This window comes from Antechinus flavipes, chromosome 5, assembly GCF_016432865.1.
Source record: "Antechinus flavipes isolate AdamAnt ecotype Samford, QLD, Australia chromosome 5, AdamAnt_v2, whole genome shotgun sequence".
Classification (NCBI taxonomy): Eukaryota; Metazoa; Chordata; class Mammalia; order Dasyuromorphia; family Dasyuridae; genus Antechinus; species Antechinus flavipes.
Genome location: NC_067402.1, coordinates 284,340,028 through 284,362,275, shown reverse-complemented (window position 1 = coordinate 284,362,275; position 22,248 = coordinate 284,340,028). Strand labels below are relative to the sequence as shown.

General features: G+C 50.9%; 1 protein-coding gene across 1 annotated transcript; it reads left to right on the top strand.

Annotated features, from left to right (window-relative positions):
- The first annotated feature begins 1,314 nt into the window (after positions 1–1,314).
- Positions 1,315–17,770, top strand: FOXRED2 (FAD dependent oxidoreductase domain containing 2). Its single transcript, XM_051961688.1, has 8 exons — positions 1,315–2,181; positions 4,908–5,159; positions 6,199–6,468; positions 6,793–6,959; positions 14,569–14,734; positions 15,345–15,586; positions 16,209–16,379; positions 16,893–17,770. Exons 1-8 carry the CDS (start codon positions 1,646–1,648, stop codon positions 17,126–17,128), a joined length of 2,040 nt encoding a protein of 679 aa, XP_051817648.1. The 5' UTR covers positions 1,315–1,645; the 3' UTR covers positions 17,129–17,770.
- The last annotated feature ends 4,478 nt before the right edge of the window (positions 17,771–22,248 follow it).

Below are 22,248 nucleotides of genomic sequence, written 5' to 3'. Positions count from 1 at the left end.
ATCATGTTAAAAGTAAACTAAAGAAAAAGGAACCGTGGGCTGTGGCCCAGGAGGAAGTGGACCCCTGCCATGTAACACAGGCATGGACTGGGTGGGAAGGAGCCGGCCGGCCCTGCCTGAAGGCATGGGCTAGGTCTCCATCTGCAGTGGGCTCATCAGTTCTTCCCATTTCCCCTGCCCATCTCTGGCTGCTGCCAAACTGGGCTCTGGGCCCCCTTCCAACGCTGACCAGGGTGGATGCCCATGAGCAAAGGCTGCGTGACGTCTCAGCCCCGCGTCTGCCGGGGTCCTCGCAAGACCCTTCCCAGAATCAGACGTTTAACTGCCTAAAATAAAATACTTCCCCTGAGGGAGCTGAGAGTCACAAACGTATTTTTCCCCACGAGATCTTGGTCCCAGGGAGATGGCTTGGCAGGAGTTATTCCAGCTCTCATCTCCAAGGGGAGGCAGGGGAGATCGCTTCATCAATATGAGCCCTCCTCATCTATCCTCCCCTGCTCAAGAGCCAGAGGTGGCTCCCGTGGCTTCCGCCCCTCTCCCAACTCCGCTTTGCACGTCCGCCCTGACGGGTCACTCCCCCTGCTGGCCAGAGGCTGCCTCCGGCCAGGCCCCTTCCCCAAGTCATCTGCCTTGGGAATAAGGAGATCCGTGTCCCCGCTGCACCGGCCAGGGGCGTGTGCGCCCCACTTTCCAGATGAACCAGGGAGAGTCCTAATGTAGAAACGACCTTAGGGGTCAGCCAGGGAGGAGAAGTACAGGGACTTGCCCAGGATGGCATCGCTAATGAATGTAAGGGAGCTGGGATTCGAACCCGCGTCCAAGCCACTGTCCGCTGTAGGTATGCTGCCCCTCACCAGTGGACATGGGCAGCTTTCAGAGACACGCCCCTTCCCATCCCTGCCCACTCTGACAGCGAGCTCCCTCCGGTAAAGGCAGCGTGACCCGCCCCTTTGGATGGCGTCATCAGGCCCCCCGCGGGGCGATGAAGGGGAGGAAAAAGCACCTCGTTCTCTACCGCTTTAAATCTCGGCGGGTCCCCTGACACGTGACTCAGGACGCTCGGGGACCGGCCAGTGCGCGCAGCCGCAGCACATCTCAGGGGACCACGCGGTCACGTGACGCCCCGCCCCTGCCCTGCTTCTGGGGGCGGGGCCTCAGGCTCCAGAGCCCCGCTCCTCCTCCGCCCGCGCCAGCCTCGCTCTCATTGACTGCGCGGCGGCCTCGCGATCGGGAGGCTCCTCGCTTTCTCTGGGACCTGGGAAGGCGAGGGCGGTGAGGAAGGCAGGGGAAGGCGGGGCTTGGGGCAGGGGGAGTCATGAGGGGCACGTGACAGAGGAGGGGTCTGTTTTGACCACGCCCTCTTTAGGGCAGGGCCACGCCCCATCGTGCTGACCTCCATCCCACCCCTTCCCGGGCTGAGGGAAGAGTGACAGACTTCCCCAGCAGGTGCAAGCCCAGGGTGGGCAGCATGGCCCTGAGTCTAGGGAAGCGTAGGAGGGGAACTTCCTCCCCTCTGCCCGGGAAAGTACCATCCCTAGCAGTTGCCATGGCAACAAGGAGGAGGTGATGGGCAGGCTAGTACCCAGAGGTGACAGCTGACCTCCTCTCCAAGACAGGACCCCCTTGGCTTGACCCCTTCGCTGCCATGGCCCTGCCGAGAGGCCCCCCGGGGCTGCTGCTGATCTTGACTCTGCACTCAGCCCTGAGCCTGAGCCCCCCGCCCCATATCCCCTTCTTCCCCCACTGGGACTACTGCATCGTGGGCGCCGGCCCCGCGGGCCTGCAGATGGCCTACTTTCTGGGCCAGGCGGGCAGGGACTACGTGGTGTTCGAGCGGGCGGGGGCGCCGGGCAGCTTCTTCGTCCGCTACCCCCGCCACCGCAAGCTCATCAGCATCAACAAGCGCTACACGGGCAAGGTGAACGGCGAGTTCAACCTGCGCCACGACTGGAACTCGCTGCTGAGCCACGACCCGCGCCGCCTCTTCAGGCACTACTCCAAGGAGTACTTCCCCCGGGCCGAGGACATGCTGCGCTACCTGGGGGACTTTGCGGGCGGCCTCGACCTGCAGGTGCGCTACCACACGGCCATCGTCCGGGTCTCACTCAGCAAGAGCCCGCGGGCCTGGAACGGCCACTTCTTCCTCCTCACGGACCACAGGGGCCAGAGCTACCAGTGCAGGTAACTAGGGCCGGCGGGCACGGACCGCCATGTCCGCTTCTTCCTCCTCACCGCCCACAGGGGCCGAGGCTGCCGGTGCAGGTAACTAGGGCCGGCGGGCATGGAGCACCATGTCTGCTTCTTCCTCCTCACCGCCCACAGGGGCCGAGGCTGCCGGTGCAGGTAACTAGGGCCGGCGGGCATGGAGCACCATGTCTGCTTCTTCCTCCTCACCGCCCACAGGGGCCGAGGCTGCCGGTGCAGGTAACTAGGGCCGGCGGGCATGGAGCACCATGTCTACTACATCCTCACCGCCCACAGGGGCCGAGGCTGCCGGTGCAGGTAACTAGGGCCGGCGGGCACGGACCGCCATGTCCGCTTCTTCCTCCTCACGGACCACAGGGGCCAGAGCTACCAGTGCAGGTAACTAGGGCCGGCGGGCACGGACCGCCACTTCCGCTACATCCTCACTGCCCGCAGGGGCCGAGGCTGCCGGTGCAGGTAACTAGGGCCGGCGGGCACGGACCGCCATGTCCGCTTCTTCCTCCTCACCGCCCACAGGGGCCGAGGCTGCCGGTGCAGGTAACTAGGGCCGGCGGGCATGGAGCACCATGTCCGCTTCTTCCTCCTCACCGCCCACAGGGGCCGAGGCTGCCGGTGCAGGTAACTAGGGCCGGTGGGCACGGACCGCCATGTCCGCTTCTTCCTCCTCACCGCCCACAGGGGCCGAGGCTGCCGGTGCAGGTAACTAGGGCCGGTGGGCACGGACCGCCATGTCCGCTTCTTCCTCCTCACCGCCCACAGGGGCCGAGGCTGCCGGTGCAGGTAACTAGGGCCGGTGGGCACGGAGCACCATGTCCGCTACATCCTCACTGCCCACAGGGGCCGAGGCTGCCGGTGCAGGTAACTAGGGCCGGCGGGCACGGACCGCCATGTCCGCTTCTTCCTCCTCACCGCCCACAGGGGCCGAGGCTGCCGGTGCAGGTAACTATGGCCCGGTGGGCACGGACCGCCATGTCTACTACATCCTCACCGCCCACAGGGGCCGAGGCTGCCGGTGCAGGTAACTAGGGCCGGCGGGCACGGACCGCCATGTCCGCTTCTTCCTCCTCACGGACCACAGGGGCCAGAGCTACCAGTGCAGGTAACTAGGGCCGGTGGGCACGGACCGCCACTTCCGCTACATCCTCACTGCCCGCAGGGGCCGAGGCTGCCGGTGCAGGTAACTAGGGCCGGCGGGCACGGACCGCCATGTCCGCTTCTTCCTCCTCACCGCCCACAGGGGCCGAGGCTGCCGGTGCAGGTAACTATGGCCCGGTGGGCACGGACCGCCATGTCTACTACATCCTCACCGCCCACAGGGGCCGAGGCTGCCAGTGCAGGTAACTAGGGCCGGCGGGCACGGACCGCCATGTCTACTACATCCTCACCGCCCACAGGGGCCAGAGCTCCCAGTGCAGGTAACTTTAGCCAGGCCACAGACATGGAGCACAGTGTCCTTTCAGCCTAAGTGACCAGGGCACAACATTCCAAAGAAGGGGCAGCCTCTGCCAGGCTGTGAGTCAGTCATTCCATGGTGAGATAAACGTGAAGTGGGAAGATGCTCACGCGGCTGTTGGTGATGGTATCTTTAGCGTTCCAGCCACAGATGGAGAATAAGGTTGTTGCGGGTGCTGGCGGGCCAGATAGGAGCTGGGAGACAAAAAGCCAGGCCATCAGGAGAACTGTGGGCTCGAGCCTGGCTCAGAAAAAGCCAAAAGTGGTCCAGACTTCAGATTCGACTTGTCTCTACTGGGTAAGGTCCCCAGGAGAGTGGGGGGCACCTCCCAAATAAACCAGAGTCACCTCTGGGGACTGTCAATAGCTATGAAATTAAGGCTCTTCCTAACAAGCAGGACTGGCCAGAAATAAAGTGGGCTGGCTCTGGAGCTCCTGGGCTCCCCTTTCCTTGTAGGGGGTTCTCCAGCGGACACAGGATGATCACTTGTCAGATTCCTTCCATGCATGGCTGGAGGGCTGCCGGAGAAAGCTCCGTGCTAACAGCAGCCCAGCATGTGGATGGGACAAGTTCATATTCTGCTTTGTGGGACCCCTGGGCAAGGAGCCCAAGAAACCTGGGGTCTGATTCCGCTTCTGCTCTTTATTTGCCTGGTAATCTTAACCCATCATTTAAGCTCATGGACTTCAACTTCTTCACCTTTGTTAGATGTGTTCATCTCCAGCTTTCCCTGCAGGTCTAAGGCTCATTCTGGTTTTGCCTAAATATTTGTTGTTTCTTTCATTAAAGTCAGCTGAGTCATTTTTCAATCCCGTCCGACTCTCTGTGACCCCCATTGGGGATTTTCTTGGCAAAGATACTGGAGTGGTCGGCCATTTGCTGCTCCAGTTCATTTTTCAGATGAGGAAACTGAGGCAAACAGAATGAAATGACTTGGCCAGAGTCATCCAGCGAGGAAGTGTCTCAGGCTGGATTTGAATTCAGGTTTTCCTAACTCCAGGCCTGGTGTGCTGCTCAGTACGGCACAACCTAGCCACCGGCACCTCATGGCTAGGGATCTTTGTACTTGTATCCCCATGCCCTAAAGGAGAACCTGGCACACAGTGGGCATTTAATAAAGAAAGATTAATTGGTGATTGTTAGAAACCGGCAAACCGGTAAACTGTGTAAACGAGAGGGTAATTTTTAGGTGTCATATCCTCAGTACCTTTGGAACTAACCAGGACGCCCTTCACTTTTCTCCCTGCAGTGTGCTCTTGGTGGCTACTGGTGTGTCGATCCCCAATGAGATCGACTTCCCAGGATCAGAATATGTGGAGGGCTATGAGACAGTGTCTATTGACCCAGAGGACTTTGTGGGCCAAAATGTACTGATCCTGGGCCGTGGGAACTCAGCCTTTGAGACAGCTGAAAACATCCTCGGTTATACCAACTTCATCCACATGGTGGGCCGTTCTCGAATCCGCCTCTCCTGGGCCACGCACTACGTTGGGGACCTGAGGTAGGGTCCCTGGTGGGGCTGGAGTGGGAAATAGCAAAGAAAACCAAAGACCAAATGCAAGGGCTTCATAAAGAACTCTAGTATAGGTGCTTGCCTTCTCTCCTTTCCTCTCTTCTTTTCATCTTCTTTTACTTTTTTTCTTTCTCCTCCCCTTCCTTTTCCTTCTCTTCTTTTTCTTCTCCTTGTTCTCTTCTTCTTTTCTCTTTCTTATTCTTCTTTTCTCCTTTTCTCTTTCTTCTTCTTTTCTCCTTCTTCTCCTTTTCTTTCTGTCTCTCTTTTTCTCTCTCTTCTCCTCCCCTCTCCAGTCTTTTTCTTCTTCTCTTTTTTTTCTCTCCTTTTTTCTTATTTTCTTTCTCTGCCTCTCTCTGCTCCCCTCTCCTTTTCTCTTTTCATCATTATTCTCTCTCCCTTTTTTTTTCTCTCTTTCTCACTCATACACACACACAGAGAGAGAGAGAGAGAGAGAGAGAGAGAGAGAGAGAGAGAGAGAGAGAGAGAGAAGATGGGTAGCTATATAATATCATGGCTAGGGGGAAGACTTTCATAGCGATTGCTCTGGATTCTGTACTGTACTACAGTAACTACATGAGTCATAAGGACAATGCCCATTGGTTTTAAAAGATTTGGGGATTTCAGCTTTCTTTATTCAGGCCTCTTCTAATGCTTCCTCAGTATCTGGATGTGGCCATGGTACTTGGAAAGCTAAGCCTGTAGAACACAAATTGAACAGGTGCTACTGCCCCAGAAAGCCTCTGCCAGTGAGCTTCATGATGGACCATGGCACGTCCAACATGAGGACTGGCTTCATGTAGTCTCAGTTCTCAAAAATCTTCCATTTCATCAGAGAGGAATTGTAGAGTTAGTGAAGAGGGTCCCATCTCCAGGGAAATTATAGGCTATGAAAGCCTTGACGGCCCCGGGTGTAGATGGTCCATCAGAGCTCCACTGGATTCTGAGACAGGTTCACAATTAGAGACAGGGTAATATCTACTTTTCTCCCTCTGCACAAGAGGACTCACAGTCTCTTTCTGGGCCCCAGAGCGGTCAACAATGGCCTCCTGGACACTTACCAGCTGAAGTCATTGGACGGACTGCTGGAAACAGACTTGAAGGACCTGGCCATCGTGAAGGATCGTAAGGGCAGACTGCACATCACCCTGCAGGTCTTCCTGGACAAAGCCAGCCAGAACATCAGCGCCGAGACCGTCTCCCTGCCCCAGGATGAGGTGGACAACTTTGCGATGCGCGTGCCCTACGACCGCGTGATCCGCTGCCTGGGTTTCACCTTCGACTTCTCGATCTTCAGCAGGTGAGTCTGAGCCGGGCCCACCGGGAACGAGGGAATGGTTCTCCAGGGGGCTGACGCCCTGGGAGAGGAGGACCGATGCCGGCACTGCTCACAGCTCCGGGTGGGAAGGCCTTGGCCAGCTGCCCACCGGGGTTGTGTCTTCTAGGGAGGTCAGGACATTCTCCTCACTCTCCCCAAACCGCAGCCTTCCCAAGACTCAGTTTTGAAGTTGTACAGAGCCTGGGTCCGAGATGCTACCCTGGGCAGCTCAGACCCAGAGGGCTCTAGATTCATGACCAGTTGGGATCCCAAGCCCAAGCCATCGTCCCTCCTTTCTTCCTACAGCACTCTTGGGCTGGAACCGGGGAAAGGGCAAAAGAAAAAGTATCCACTGATTAAAGGCAGCTACGAGTCCAAGAAAACGCGCGGGCTCTTTGTCCTGGGCACCGCCAGCCACTCCGTGGACTACAGGAAATCCGCCGGAGGTTTCATCCACGGATTCCGATACACAGGTGAGCACAGGCAGGTCACCAGGTAAAGGACTGACCCCAGACCGAGCAGCTTGGGCTTCTAGAGCGTCCTCTCTGCATGGGGGTCGCGGGCTGGGCCGTGGCTGGCGCCAGGTTGGCAGGCCCAGGCTCAGTGCCCCCTCCCTGCCGGGTGGGGATGGGGCAGAATCCTCCCCCGTCCTTTCCTACATTTCCTCAGGGAATGGCAGATCCTGTCTTTGTCCTCCCTCTGCCTTGCTAGCTGGAGACTTTAGCAGCCGCAACTCGCTCCATTTTTGACCTAGGAACAGTGGGACGTCCCAAGCGCAGGTCCACGTGGCCCTTTATTAGTGGAGGTAACGTGCTGAGCTTGGAGTCGGGAAAGACTCAGGTTCCAGCGCTACTTCGGATGTTTAGATCTGGGCCACACCAGTTTCCTCATCTATAAAATCAAAGCGTTGATGAACTCTTTGGTCCCTCCCAGCTCTGACCTCCAGTGAATCTGTGATCAAATAACGTTCATATTTGTTTCTCTGCGTGAGGTTAAGAAAGACATTTTGTATCTGGGAGGTGAGTCACAGGAGCTGATGAATGGGGTACGTTCTGGAGCTTTCTTTGCTTGGTACCACAGCAGCTGACTTCCCCGTTTAATTACTGCCAGTTCTCAAGAAGAGGGCCTGAATCTCCAGGTCGTTCAGTCCCTGAGCTGAGTGGGCTTCTTGGTGTCCACTTATTTCTCTCATGTCCAACTCTCCATGATTCCCTTGGGATTTTAGAGATTGTATTAGAGATACCAAGGGGTTTGCCATTTCCTTCTCCAACGCATTTGATGGATGAGGAAGCTGAGGCAGTCAGGCTTACGGGATTAACCCAGGGTAGAAAGAGTTAGGAAGTGTCAGAGCTTGGATGTGAACTCCTGACACTCCATTCCCTACGATGCCCACATTTCGTCTGGTTCATACGTTAAAGATTCTCCCTGCCCCGTAACCTCCCTGACAGGTGTCCTCCGCCCTCTGCCTGAAGATATCCCACAAAGGGAGCCCGCTGCCTCCTGTCCCTTCCACTCTGGGAAGGCGGGAACTATCAGGAAACACTTCCTGACTTTGTGGCCTTTGTGGTTTCCCTCCTTCATTCCTCTTGGGTCTTCTAGAACCCCAAAGCTGGATCTTGTCTTTCTCCACTTGTTCTGAGTCTTCTCCAGGCTAAGAAGCCCCGGGTTCTTCCACTGATCTCCTATGATAGGGACTCGACCCATGACTCTTCTTGGTCCTTCCCAAGTCGTGGTCCCCAAAAGCGAAGACAGTCTTCCAGAGGTGGTCTGCTCAGAGCACAGGACGGAGAAGCTCTCGCCTCCACACTCTTAACACAGCCCAACATCTCCCTCGCTTTCTTGGGCTGCCCAGTCGCTCCGCTAATTCATGTTGAGATATGGGGTTTCCCATCATTCTTTCTGAGACAGAAGTATCTGACCTTACCAGAGCTACTCACCAGGCCCTGGACAAAGCCCTAATTGAAGACCAGGGACCTCCGACACCATCAGTGTGCCAGAAATGTCCCACACCTTCTGATGCCAGACATCCCTGTCCTGCAGCAAGGACCAAAGTTCTTGACTATAAGCGTGATTCTTGAAACTCTCTTTCCTCTCCCTGATTCCTGCTCCCACTCCTGCGTTCCCCTCTAGCCAAGGTTATAGCAGGGGGATACCCTCCCCATCCGCCATTGTTTGGGCTTGGAAGCCCCTCACTTGTAAATGAAGCCTGCGGGACCCAGAGAAGGGGAGTCACTTAGAGTTACCAGGTTATCAAAGAAGCCGAAGAGAGAATCCAGTCCTCTGCTCTTTTTCTGCAGGCTGAAATATGCCCACACTGGTGTAATGGAGTCGTAGTTGCCACATTGCAAAACCCTGTATTCCTTGGTGCTTTATTGCATTGTTGTTCTTTTAAACTACTTTAAATACCCCTGGAAGTCAAATGCAGAAACCCACCTCAATGGAAGACTGAGCAGGAGTACGCCAGCTTGGGACGGGGAAATTTAAGGCTCTCATTAGTGATGGTGGCCGACGCGAACCTTGGATCTGCGTGGTGCTCTGGATGGCTCATTCTGCTGTTGAATCACGGTTTATTGCACAGAGGGGTTCTACATGGGCCAATTAATTTTGCCATAAAAGCCATAAGGGCTTTACATCCTGACATCTCTGTATTTAAATCCAGGGCCCAATGTTGTCTTAATGCTAACTTTTACATTTCATTATTCCTCCAATTTGGCGGGGAAGGTTCACCATTTTCTCTACTGATTTCCAGACCATATATTTTACATCCGAATGCATGTTGTCAGGGAAATAGTCCGGAGAGGGTTTTTCAGCATCCCCCCCAGCCCCGCCTCCCATGCCCAGTACCTAACTTCTCTAGTAGATTTTGCAAAAAGATAACCTTCTGTAAAACTTTATGTTAAATGGGAGCCAGGTAGATGGAGCAGTGGGTAGAGCACCAGCCCTGAAATCAGGAGGACTGAGTTCAAATCTGCCCTCAGACACTTAACACTTCCTAGCTGTGTGACCCTGAGCAAGTCACTTAACTCCAATTGCTTCCACCAAAAAAAAAAGTTAAATAGGTATGTGGTAACAGACAAAGTGTTTTAAATGAGTGCTGAGCCAAGCATAGAGCATGATAGTAGGATTTCATGGCTCTCCAGCCTCATTACAATGCATAATGTAAATATAAAACACTTTGGTCTGGCACATCTGAATACAGAGAAAAGGCAAAAATTCATGGCTTCGTGTGTCAGTATATAAAGGAGCAAGATTAAGATAATAAAAAAGATAAGCCAGAAAGCTTAAGGAATGGAGGGAAATTTGAGTTCATTGATTCAGTAGGATGTGATTCATGACAGCCATATGGTTTTAGAAACAGAACATTTATTCAAAAGGCACAGATGAGATGAAAGAAGTGGACGGGTAGAGTCACATTAGATACCATATTAAGAACAAAGAGATCTGTGTCCCAGTCAGAGAGAGCATGAATGAAGAGCTCATAAATAAAAGCCAGCGGAGGAAGAAAGAATGTGATGGGGAGAGGGTAGGACAGATTGTGTGACCAGAACTAGGACATGGATGATGAGTTTAAGAAGCTGGTCGCAAATCTAGCCCAAAGGCAGAATATTCAAGTGATGGAGGGAAACTCTCCGGATGTCGCTGGGATGTGCGCTTTTGAACATGGAGAATGGAAGATGAATTTTTTTTTTGAGGCAATTGGGGTTAAGTGATTTGCCCAGAGTCACACAGCCAGGAACTGTTAAGTGTCTGAGGCCAGATTTGAACTCAGGTCCTCCTGGCTTCAGAGCTGGTGCTCTACCCACTGCACCCCCAAGCTGCCCCAAAAGATGAATTCTTGAATTAACCTTAATGATAACTTCATACTCGGAGAACTACTATGTTCTTGACCAGTAAGAAGAAACTGGTTGCCAACCAGAAATGAAAGATTCTCTGAAAGGAAACAGGTACTCCATCTTATAATGGGTAATGATTAAAGAAGAGGATGGAACTCCAATGGCACAAAGGCAGATTATTCAGGAAACATGGGTCTGGAGAGGAGCAACATGTCTGAAAGCTCAAGGAACAGCTTAGATTTTGAGAAAACTTCTGAAGAAAAGCAGGTAACTGGAATAATAGCGTGATCCTAGAAAATTAGTTCAGCATAAGTTTAAGCTAGCACTGATTGCTCAAGAAAACAAGAAGCTGGCCCTGAATACTGAAGATAACAGGAAACCAGCATTGAATGCTTCTTTTTTTAAAAAAGCTTTTTTTTTTCAAGTGTGTTGAGTTGGAGTGAAGAGGGTGATGATAAAGGATGTTGGGGAAAGGAATGGGAATCGCCGTTCACATTTTATTTTACTTCTATCTTCTGTATCAAGAACTATCTCTAGACTGACAAGAGTAAACTAAAAATGATCAACAGGAAATTGAAACCAAAAACGCGTGACGGGCTGACAACAGGGCACCTCCCTACCCCTCATGAATTCAAGTTCTCAGGCCAGAATAACAAAAGAACTAGCAGATGTGCTTGTGGAGTCAATTTTGATGATCATTGGGAAATTGTGGTGGAAGGGAGAAGTGCTAGAGGTGATTTTCAAAAAAAGAAAGCTTAACATTCTCAAGGTATAAACAGATGATCTGGTTTCCAATTCCTGGCAGAATTCTAGAATGTACCATTAAAGAAATGATTTGTGAATATTTAGAAAAGGAATCTGTGGTCAGTAAGGACCACATGGGTTCATCAAGACTAGGTCAGACTAGATAACTTCACTGCCTTTTTATCATGTTTCGTAGACTGCTAGATGAAGATTCATGTAAGATTTCACCGTATTTGCAAGGCCTTGTGATATCCTTGTGAACACGACAGAGAAATGGGAAGTAGGTGATTATACAGTTGGACAGGTTCAGAATTGATTGGTTGGCTGGCCAAAGAGTAATAATTACTGGATCCTGCCATCTTGGGGTGAGTTCCCTAGTATAGAGCCACAGGTACTCCAGTAGCCAAGGTCTTACACAATGGCTTAAGTAAAGATGCTGAAGGCTGATCCTTTTCTCTGGATGTCTGTATGACTGAGCTGCTCCAGAAGCTGTAAGGTTCCAACATGGAGGCTAAGGGAGCTCCTGCTGTTCGATCCCTTCTGATGTTGAGATCATGGACCTGCTCTACTTAATGCCCTTTATATGCTATGGAGGAGTCTTAAGAACTATGAGTTTAGAATTTAGAAATTAGAAGTTAATTAACCACAACATATGGCGATCTATGAGAAGTGACATCAAGGAGACAGTCATAGCCAGAAAAGGAGGTGGCCCGGTCATGGAAGAAGGGCCAGGGGGAGCACAATGAGCCCTCTGCATCCTGGGTAAACCTGTGAAGAATTTATTTACAGGGATGGAAATCACAGGTTGAGGATGCCTGGAGAACTGGACAGAGTGTCCTCATCCAGGACAGTACAGATCCATGAAACTACAGGAACTAATTTTGAGAGAATGAGCAAGACTAAAGGGGCCGAGCTTCTCTAGGGGAAGATGGGTTTTAGGCAGTTCTTTGAGATAAGGAGGCATTTTAGGACAGGATTGGAGAAACGTATATTAGCTGAGGAGGATATGAACAAACGATGTTTTTATGGTCTCTTTAAGGCACGTATTGACTATAGACTAGTCTGGCTCAAGCAAAGGGGGGACTAGTGGTAGACAAGGTTGGCAAAGTTGATGAAGAGCCTTGAATGCCCAAGAGACAACATTTGAACTTTATCCTGTAGGTAATAAGAAGATCATTGAGTCCAAAGATGACTGCTGAAAGCTTACTTCCTTTTTTTATAAAGAAAGATGAATCTGGGTGCAATGTGCATAACAGATTAGAGTTGAAAATGGGCAGGAGGCAGAGAGACCAGGAGGAGACTCGTGCAATCACACACATAGACATCAAATGATAAAGGGCTGGTGGAAAGAGAAAAGAAAATGAGATTAAAAAAAAAAAAACACCCTACTAAGGAAGCATCAACAGGGCTTGCTGACTGATCAAATATGTGGTAGCAGACAAAAATACAGTACTCGCTGAGGAACAATGAGAACAGCTGTGTATCCAGCAATGATCCAATGCCGCCCACACTGCATGGGAAGCAGACAGAACAGCTTTTTCATATAAATGTCAAAAAACTTAACTCCCCCCATCCAACCTTCCCACAAGAAAGTGATTTATAAACTACAGACTGTTACCTAAACGTGGAGCTCCCATTAGCCCCCATTCCTGCCCCCAGCAAGTACACAGACGTGACAGTAAATCAGCACGTTATTGCCTGGCTTAAGCCGTTGTTCTCCGAAGGCAAATAAGAGAGCGACTCCCCAAGCCAGAGAGTGTGTGGTGTGTTTCAGTGTAATCTAATCAATTTAATTCAACAGCTGTTTATTGGATGACCGGCACATGTCCAGCCACGTGCTGCGTGAGCTACGACATGGAGCCGCGGCAGCGAGACACAGCAGATAGCACACTGGACCTGGAGTCGGAAAGAACTGATTGCAGGTTCTTCCCTTAGATCCTCCTTAGCCGGGCATCTGTGGGCAAATCACTTCCCTTCTCAAGATCTCAGCTTTCTCATTTGGAAAATGAAGAGGTTGGACTCGGGGATCTCCAAGTTGCCTTTCAGTTCTAAAATCTGGGCTCCTGTGATTCTATTTACAAGGAGTTTCATAATCTAGGGGGGGAAGATGATGAAACACATAGTGAAGAAACAGATACCAACACGTGCCCCAGATACAAAGGCCCCTGACAGATGAGAGGGAGATAACGAGCCTCTGAGCTCGCCATGGCATCCTGGTCCAGCCGTGAGCCAGAGGCAGAGTTTAAACCTTGGGAAAGGTGCACAAACTCTCTGTGCCTCAGTTTCCCCCTCTCTGAAATGAGCTGATCCTAGCTGATCTCGAAGGCACCACCCCATTATCCTACAAGACTAAATGGGGCAGGCAAGCCTGGAAGAACAAGCAGTGAGGGGATTTGAGGGGGTGGGGATTGATCCACCAAAGATCCAGGGGCACAAACGAGCACAACCCGACTCTGGAGGACGTCCCGGCAAATGGTGAGAGATGCTTTTGGACAGACACCTGGCAAAGAGACAAAGGCTGAATGAACACCATTCAGCAGGAAGTAGGGGCAGCCACAGCTGCTCGATCGGTGAATGCTGTGACAAAATGAAGGGTTTCAGGAGATCCAGCATGCAAGGAATGTGTGAGAGAGCAATCAAGGCTGATACAATGAGGCAGGACCCCGTGCCAGCAAATGGCCTGGCGAGGGGGGTGACCCTGTTAGAAAGGAAGAAAAGAGAATCATTTTTCCTTTTTTTTCTTCTTTTTGGAAAATTTTACATTGCGAGCGTTAACTTCCTGGGAGAGCGAAGGAGGAAGGGATACAGAGGGAAATCTAGGCCACGAGGAAACAAAAAATAGCAATAAAATCATATTTAAATGAACTGGGGAAAAGGAAAAAATATCTCCCCGATATTTTAAAGGAAGAATTGACAAAACTTACAGATTGGACATAGATGGAAAAGGAGAGGAAAGACATCAAAGCCTGGAGAAAGGGTGGGGGCATCGAGGCAAAGGGAAAATGGGAAGGGGGAGGATGAGAGGTGGGGGGAGGATGCCGAGCTTGGCTTGGGATGTGCTGGCTTTTTGATTTGCTCGTACGGTCTTCTGCCATCGTTGCTCTCTGCCTCCCCAACACACCCTAGATCGCAGGACCAGGGAAGGTCCGATGGACACCCTGTAAAAGCTGATCACTCCTTCATCAGCCTCCTGTTGGAAAAAAATCAAATAGCATGTTTTCATCTAGCATAAAGGAGTGCTGGTAAACGTTTGTCAACGAGCCCTTGGGTGGGGGTGGTGGGGGAATGTATGCAAGACGGTTTTTGCGTTCAGTCGGCAGTTTTGACATTTTCTCCATCACTTTGCGTCTAGACGATCAACCAAACAGCAAACCAAGCCCCGACTTGTAATATTTGCTGATTTCCAAGGAGGGAACATTCACACTGAACATCGGCTCTCTGGAGCCTGTTCAAACCGGTTCCCGCCCACCCTGATTTACTGGGTTCCCTTCTGTCTCCATTTCAGCACGAGCAGTTCACCGGCTACTGGAACACCGCCATCACGGCATCCCCTGGCCTTCTCCTGTGTATCCCATCACCCAGCTCACCAACGCCATTATCCGCCGGGTGAACGAGGCCTCGGGCCTGTACCAGATGTTCGGTGTGCTGGCGGACGTCATCCTTCTGAAGGAGTAAGTCGTTAGCCCCCCCAGCCTTTCATTCTCCTCTGGCTTTTGGAATAGCCCCATCCCCTTCTCTTGGAAAACCTGTCCTGGTATTTCCCACTTCCCTTCGCCTGTAACAGCAGCAGTGGGGTCACAGCACCCGGTGGATGTTCAGAAAATAAAGTACTTTTCACGGGACGACCCACTGCCTGGATGTGTCCCGGCCTAGCCCAGAGGGGGCTGGCTTCCTGCTCAGTCCACCAGCACTGATTGAGCCTCCAAGGGGAAGATGCTGGAGATCACTCTACCAGGCTCTGCCTTCCTGTTGTGTCTGGTTCACCACCACCTCTCCCTCCCCGGGGCTCCCGCTTTTGTAGAAATCCATGTTTCATATAAAAATCAATTCTATTCCACAGCCTGTGCATAAATGAAATAAGGTTGTAACCTTCTGGTCACGGTCCCTAACCCCAGCTTCTCCATAGATTTGCTAGTGCCACATTTACTTTTTGGGGGGTTTTCCAGACTGTCCCTGGGTAACTTGGGGTTTGGCTCCAGGAATGATACAGAGTGCAAGGTTTGGGCCCCCTGGACCCGGCCCTGCCCACAGAAACGGGTCCCCCTCTCGCCCTTTCCCTAGGAAGGCCACAGGCTTCGAGTACCTGGAGGAGTTCCCCATCCGCATGCTGGCAGAGCTGGAGACCCTCACGGGCCGGGAAGCCCAGCACGGCCTCTTCGTCGTCACCATGGAGTACGGCAAGAATTTCTCGGGGCCAGACAAAGACGTCTTCTATTACGACCGCGCCGTGGGAGACGTGCAGGACGCCTGGCAGTCCAACTTCCTTCATCCGGTCATCTACTACTATCACTGCCTCCCCACCGGTGAGCTGGCTGAGAAACTAGGCCTTCAGTAAGGGCCCCACAGAACAGGATTTCTTAGGGGCTTCTGAAAGCGAGGGGCCCTGAGGGGGCACACTCATGTCCATGAAGTGCCCAGCAGGGGCGGGAGAGGGCTCTCGGGGGTGCCAGGCAGGAATCTCACGCGGTCATGGGAGCTAACCCCTGGGCCTTGCTCCAAGAGTGCAGAGCTCCTTCCACACCTCGTTTTGTTGAGATCCCCTCCCCAGATTACTGTCAGGTTCATGAAACTCATCATCCCCGTTGTACAGATGAGCAAACTGAGGTTAGCAGAGGGGATGGGATTTGCACACAGCTCAGAAGCATCAAGTCCTCCTGATTCCAAGCCCACCCTCGCACCCTCCCCGGGGCTGCCTCAGTAGCTGAGTGTTAGATCGGGGCATCCCAAGATCCCCCCAGTTCTGAGGTTTTGGGATGCAGAAGGGGACTGTGGCTCACCTTGAGTGGTGAGTCTCCAGTCAGCTTGGTTCCCGTGTCCAGGAGGAAAGCTCTGAGCCCTGTTGGCACAGCGGGCATTACAGTGGGCAGGAATTGAGGGGCCCTCTGCCCCCTGCCTGACTGCAGGCTCTGATTCTCCCCCCTCCAGAGAAGGAGATGGCTTCCCGGTCCCCGGGCTGGCCCCTGCCTCGCCCTGTCGCCATCCACCACATCGTGGAGGATTTCCTCACGGACTGGACGGCGCCCATCGCCCACATCCTCCCCCTGAGGCGCTTCTTGGAGAACTGCTTGAACAGTGACCTTCGAAGCTTCTATGCAGGTAGTGCCCGAGGGTGTGGGCCCTGAGTGTCTAAAGGGGCTTAGTCCTCCAGGGTCCTTCGCCTGCTCCGGGGCCCTGCACGGGGTGGGCCCCGGGCTGCACCCCCTCTCTGCTCACTGCACCTCGCTCAGACTGAGATGGGGCCTTGGCTGCTGCTGGCCGAGCCACGGGGTCCGGCCCTCCTTGCCAGGACCTCCCGTCATCTCCTGGGCTGTGCAGAGCACTTGGCAGGGCTGCCTCGTAGGAGCTGAGCTCTTTTAGAGTGACTCCTAGCTCATGGGATTTTTCCCAGAATTCTCTGGTTGGATTTTTGTTCTTTAAGCCCCCGTGGCTGAGAAACCTGCCGGTCTCATTGGGCCATTGCGGACCTAAATCCCACTTCCACACAGTAACGGGCAGTACTCGTGCACAGTCACGGCAACCAGCCTCCTTCCCCGTGAGCTTGTTGGCTGCTGCGAAGGTTCCTGAGACAGTAACCTGGGGAAATCCTTTCTTGCCCTTCTCTCTGGTCAGAGTCCTGCTTCCTGTTTGCCCTAACACGCCAGAAGCTGCCCCCCTTCTGCCAGCATGGCTACATGAACATGCAAGGGCTCCTGGGGAACGAGAGGCTCCGGCGCCACGCCGTCGAAAGCGGTCTCATGGAGGACTTCTCGGCTATGGACGAACAGCCATCGGACTGGAAGCCGGGAGACCCCGGCGCTCCGGATCACCCACCCCAGCACACCGCCAGCATTAGGGAGGAGCTCTGACCCGTGAGAGACTCAGGCCCGAACACCGGCCCAGGTCCTCCCGCTGACCTTCAACTGCCAAAGACCCACTCTGACCATTGTTAGCGATAGGAGTGGGGGGGGGGGGAGAGTGCCGGGATGAAGTGCCCTCTGCGCAGATCCAGGTGCCCGAGCCCCCGGTCCTCCCCAGGGTGGGAGCCGCTGCCTTCAGTCCAATGATCACTGAATGCCCGTGGGGCCTCAAGGGGACCCCTTTGACCCAGCTGTTCCCTCTCCTTTGAGGAAGGGGGGGTTGTTGCTCTGAGGATCTACCTCACAGTTGACGGCTGTCCTCCCAGGAGCACCCTTCCCCTGTGTTCCACCAATCAGGCATTGGGTCTCAGAGCCCAGGGTGCCCCAGGGGCTTGGAGGGTACACCCCACAGGTCAGCTCGTCCTCCCCTCTGATTCCCCACGAGGTATCTCTCTGCCCCCTGGTCTGCATCCGGCCCAGTGTTTGTCCCACTTCGTGCCCACACCTTTCCAGGGAACCCTGCCTGCGCCACACCGAGGTGTTTACTGCCTCTACCCCCTTGGCATCCGGTACGACAACCCACCCTCTCCTATGGATAGACTCTGATCATGCTGTCTCTTCTCCACAAAATAACATGTAATTAGTTCCTTGGTCCCGTCTCCGTAATTTTTTGCGCAGAACAGCTCTGCATCGCCAGCCAGAGCATTTTCTGACAGTGGGGTGGTGAACCCGGCTTTTCACTGAAACCGAGAGGTTTCCTTTCTCTCCATCTTCCCTTTCACTTCTCTTTGGTCTTGCCCACTTCCTTCTTGGGGTGAGTCCACTCCCCTTCTCCTTCTCCAGACACCATGGACACCTTTGCGATATTGCTTCAGTCTGCAGAGCTGGGAGCCCAGATTCACTGGGCTGTAGCCAGGGGTTCTGACCCACAATCCTCTAGTTCCTCTTTTGTACCAAGCCACTCTAACCCTTACATAAATAAAAGGGGAAAAAAAAACTTTCTTTTTGTCTGGATCACAAGTGAGCAATTATGTGCATTTGTGAATTAGGGAATTCTCCAACTGGAATATGAAGGTGACCCTCTGGCGGTCAGCTCTCCTCAGGAAGGACAGAGCAGTTCTCTTGGCCCTGGCAGCACGCAGGTAGTCATGTTTTCCTCCCGCGAGATTAGGCCAATGGCACTCAATTTTCTTCCTAGTCTCATTGTACTCCAGTGCAGGACAGCTCTTTCCTTAAGTCCAAATGCCAAAGTGAGCCCCCTTGAGCTGCGTGTCCTGGGCTCCCACCCCCATCTTCTCTCTGCCCCGTTGTCCAGACCCACAGTTCCCTAGCATCCTTTGGGCAGAACCCCCTCTGCTCTGCAGTGGACACAGCAAAATAGTCAGGGAGCAATCATTGGCAGCAAGAGTTAAATGACCCTGACCCCACAGATGGGATAAGTTGTGTCTTGGCTGCTTTTAGGGCTAGTCACTAGTAGGAGTCTCATTGCAAAAGGATAGAGCTGGGGCAGCCTGGGAGGTGCAGTGGATGGAGCACCAGCCCTGAAGTCGGGAGGACCTGAGTTCAAATTTGATATCAGACACTTCCTGGCTGTGTGAACCTGGGCAAGTCACTTAATCCCAATTGTCTCAGGAAAAAAAATAATAATAAAAAATAAATTAAAAGGGATAGAATTGATGCTGTCCTAGATGAATTGTAAGTTAGAACAAGACCTGCTTTTGCCAGCCACATGACTCTGTAAATATATATGGCTGAGCTTGCTCCTGAATCCTACTGTCCCCATAATGGGCTCCTCCTCAACAGAGCTGGAGAACATACTTTCATCAAAGGCAGTTTGAAATCCAGCTCATTCGACAAAAGTCCAAGCTGCTGTCATCACCACTGATTTACTGTTGTCTGAGTATGACATCTGCTGTTTTTCTTCATCTGCTAATTCAGTCAGCATTCCCACCAGATTGATTCACTTGTGATAAAACCATGATTCCATTGTCTGTGATGATTAGCTTTTTTTTTAAACATTCTGCTTTCTTACTAATTTTTAAATTTCACACATAGAACTGCCTTCATCTCCACCACATTTACTTTGTCTAGCTTTTTTTTTATCTTTGCCTCCCTGTTTGCCATAATTTTTCAAAAATAAGTTTAATTAACGCAAAGTTCATATATGCTGTTATATATGGTGACATCTCCACGATCCTCAGCTACTACCTGCTTTTATGTTAGAAAATTTCATCATTCAATTTGGGGTCTAAAATACTTCTTTCCAAGTTCTCTGTTTTCAACTGGACCAAGGTCCATTAATTCACTAGATTTTTTTTGAAGTCAGAGAGTAATAAGAATCAAATTAAACTGAGTAGGCCCTGGTGCCTTTTTTAGGAAGCTCGTAAAAAATGATTGGTCCATCTGGGGAGAAAAGTAATTAGATCTGTGAGGAGGAAGTATGCTTAAAACAACGTGTGTGTGAAGGTGGAGGTGAGCACCGGAGAGTGACACTGAACCACCATACTCATGCCATAGGATTATGAAACACAATGTGAACAGAGGCAAAAACTGGTGTACCAGCAGCTTTCCTAGTCAGTCATACACATATATCCTGGAAACAAAATTTTTTTTCTAATTTTTTTAGTTACATGTAAAACTGATTTTCAACATTTGTTATTCCAAATTCTCTCCTTCCTTTCCTCCCCTCACCCTTCGATGAGAAGACAAGGAATTTGATACTAGTTATACATGTGCAGTCATGCAAAACATATTTCCATGTTAGTCATGTTGTAAAGGAAAACACAGACCAAAACAAAACAAGACATAACCAAAAATAATAATAAAGGTTAAAAAATATGCTTCAATCTGCCTTCAGACTCCATCAGATCTTTCTCTGAAGGTGCATAATACTTTTCCACATGAGTCTTTTGGAATAGCCTTGGATCATTGTGTTGCTGAGAAAAGCTAAGTTATTCACAGTTGATCATCGTACAATATTGCTGTTACTGTGTACAGTGTTCTTCTGGCAGCACCATTCTGCAAACAAAACCTGTCCCCAAAGCCTTTCAATAAGATAAACTCATGGGAAATGAGTGTCTCTACTTAGTGGCACCCATCCAAAACCCACCACGTTTGGACTCTGCTTCCAGAAAATGAAATTTCACCTAGAAGAACCTGGTCAGTTCATCATTTTCCACCAGACTTACAAAGTGACAAGGAACTCACTCTGAATATTCAACATGACCATCAGCTGTTCCATCCTTTCTCTTAGTCTCCCTTTCTCTAAGCACAAAGTGACAGAAATGAAGGAGTGGTTCAGATCTGACCCAGGAAAAAGCATGGTCCCAAGAAGAGATTAAAGAAAATGTCAAAGCACAAAGTACTGATGAGATAAAAGGTGCCCCAGAGAAGAGGATTAGCCCTCTCCATCAGCTGAGCCTTGTGCCCATCCCGTGGCACAGGAGCCCCACGAGCCAGGCTCCTCCTGAGTGTGCAGTATTATGAGAAGTCATTCAGCATTATCCTCACTTAAAGCATAATATATTATCTGAGCAATTATGACATCATCCCCAAAAGCCAAATTGGATTCCTTTCTAGAAAATAAACCACAGACCACACCATTATTCTGCAGATGCTCATTAAAAAAATAGACTAAAAGAGCTGACGAGGGAAAGATTTTTGTCAGATTTCGGGCTTTAAAAAAGCATTTAATTCAATCTGGCATCCCAGACTGAAACTAAATCTGCTGCATCGTGAAGTTGATGGGGAAATATATGAGACACTTCAGTCCAAGTATTTAATCTAAGTAAATCACAGCACCAATCCATTTACCCAGAAACAAAAATAACGTGCAACAGATGTCCACGGGCATGGAAGGAAGAGCATTTAGTCTCTCTCCTTTCTCATTTCAATGTATACATCATTGATGTGCCTCTTGCTGGAGGCAGCTCCAAAATTCTGGTGTTTGGAAGCGCCCACTTCATCTTTCATTTGGAGATGTCATCTGCTATATCGCTGACCCCACGCTATTTCAAACTCAACTACGATACCACTTCTTTGAATCAACCTAGAGAAGACCCACATCCTCAATGCAGGGGAAGGAAAGCCCTCAAGGACTTCCATTTCAGATTTCATTTTGCCAACTTAGAAAAACAGGCCAGAGCCCCAAAAGCTGACCATATCTCGGTTCCACAGTAAGAACTACAGAATGTAACTCAGTGAGAATTCAGTAAGTTCTCATTATGTTCTAGGTAATGAAGGAGAAACAAAGATAGACAAGATAGGGTCCTGCCTTCAAAGAAACCCTGAGAGATTGCATTCCATTGGAGTTAAGACATGCCCATAAATGAAACATAATGTTCATGCTTTAAGTGTATCTGTGGGTATGTGTCATATATAATGCAGCTTATATATTGCAAGTTTATGGGATGACCAAGCACAAAATTGAGGGTGAGGTCACTACCAGCTGTGAGAATTTGGGAGAACTTCATGGAGAAATTGACCAGAACCTTCAAAAGTATGTAGAATTTCAACAATCAGAGAAGGGATGGAAAGGGATATGCTGTAAATGTTTAACCACCAGAAAAATACCATACTTTTAAATTTAATCTGCATTATAACCTTTTTTCTCCATCCCTCTCAAGTCTAAACAATCAACAAAACAATCGAGTTCTGATCCACAGCCTTTGCCAATTTCCAAGGTATAAATGATCACACTGAAGTTTTTGGTTTTTTTTTTAATAACTTTTTATTCACAACCCATGCCAAGGTAATTTTTTACAACATTATCCCTTGCACTCACTTCTGTTTCCGATTTTTCCCCTCTCTCCCTCCACCCCCTCCCCCAGGTGGCAAGCAGTCCTACACATGTTAAATAGGTTACAGTATATCCTAGATACAATATATGTGTGCAGAACTGAACAGTTCTCTTGTTTCATAGGGAGAATTGGATTCAGAAGGTAGAAATAACCCAGGAAGAAAAATAAAAATGCAAGCAGTTTATATTTCCCAGTCACACTGAAGTTTTAAAAGTCAGTTCTCATAGTATTGGCTCCAGTCTACCTCTGGGGTGGGACAATACCATTAGAATGCATGACACCGGCAAGGGCCAGAAAAAGGATAGCAGTGGGAGGCTCTGAGGGACAAAA

Coding starts and splice junctions, on each gene's coding strand:
- FOXRED2 (XM_051961688.1), top strand. CDS start 1,646: ATGGCCCTGCCGAGAGGCCCCCCGGGGCTGCTGCTGATCTTGACTCTG. Junction 6,469..6,792: donor GACTTCTCGATCTTCAGCAG/GTGAGTCTGAGC, acceptor TTCTTCCTACAG/CACTCTTGGGCTGGAACCGG. Junction 6,960..14,568: donor CCACGGATTCCGATACACAG/GTGAGCACAGGC, acceptor TCTCCATTTCAG/CACGAGCAGTTCACCGGCTA.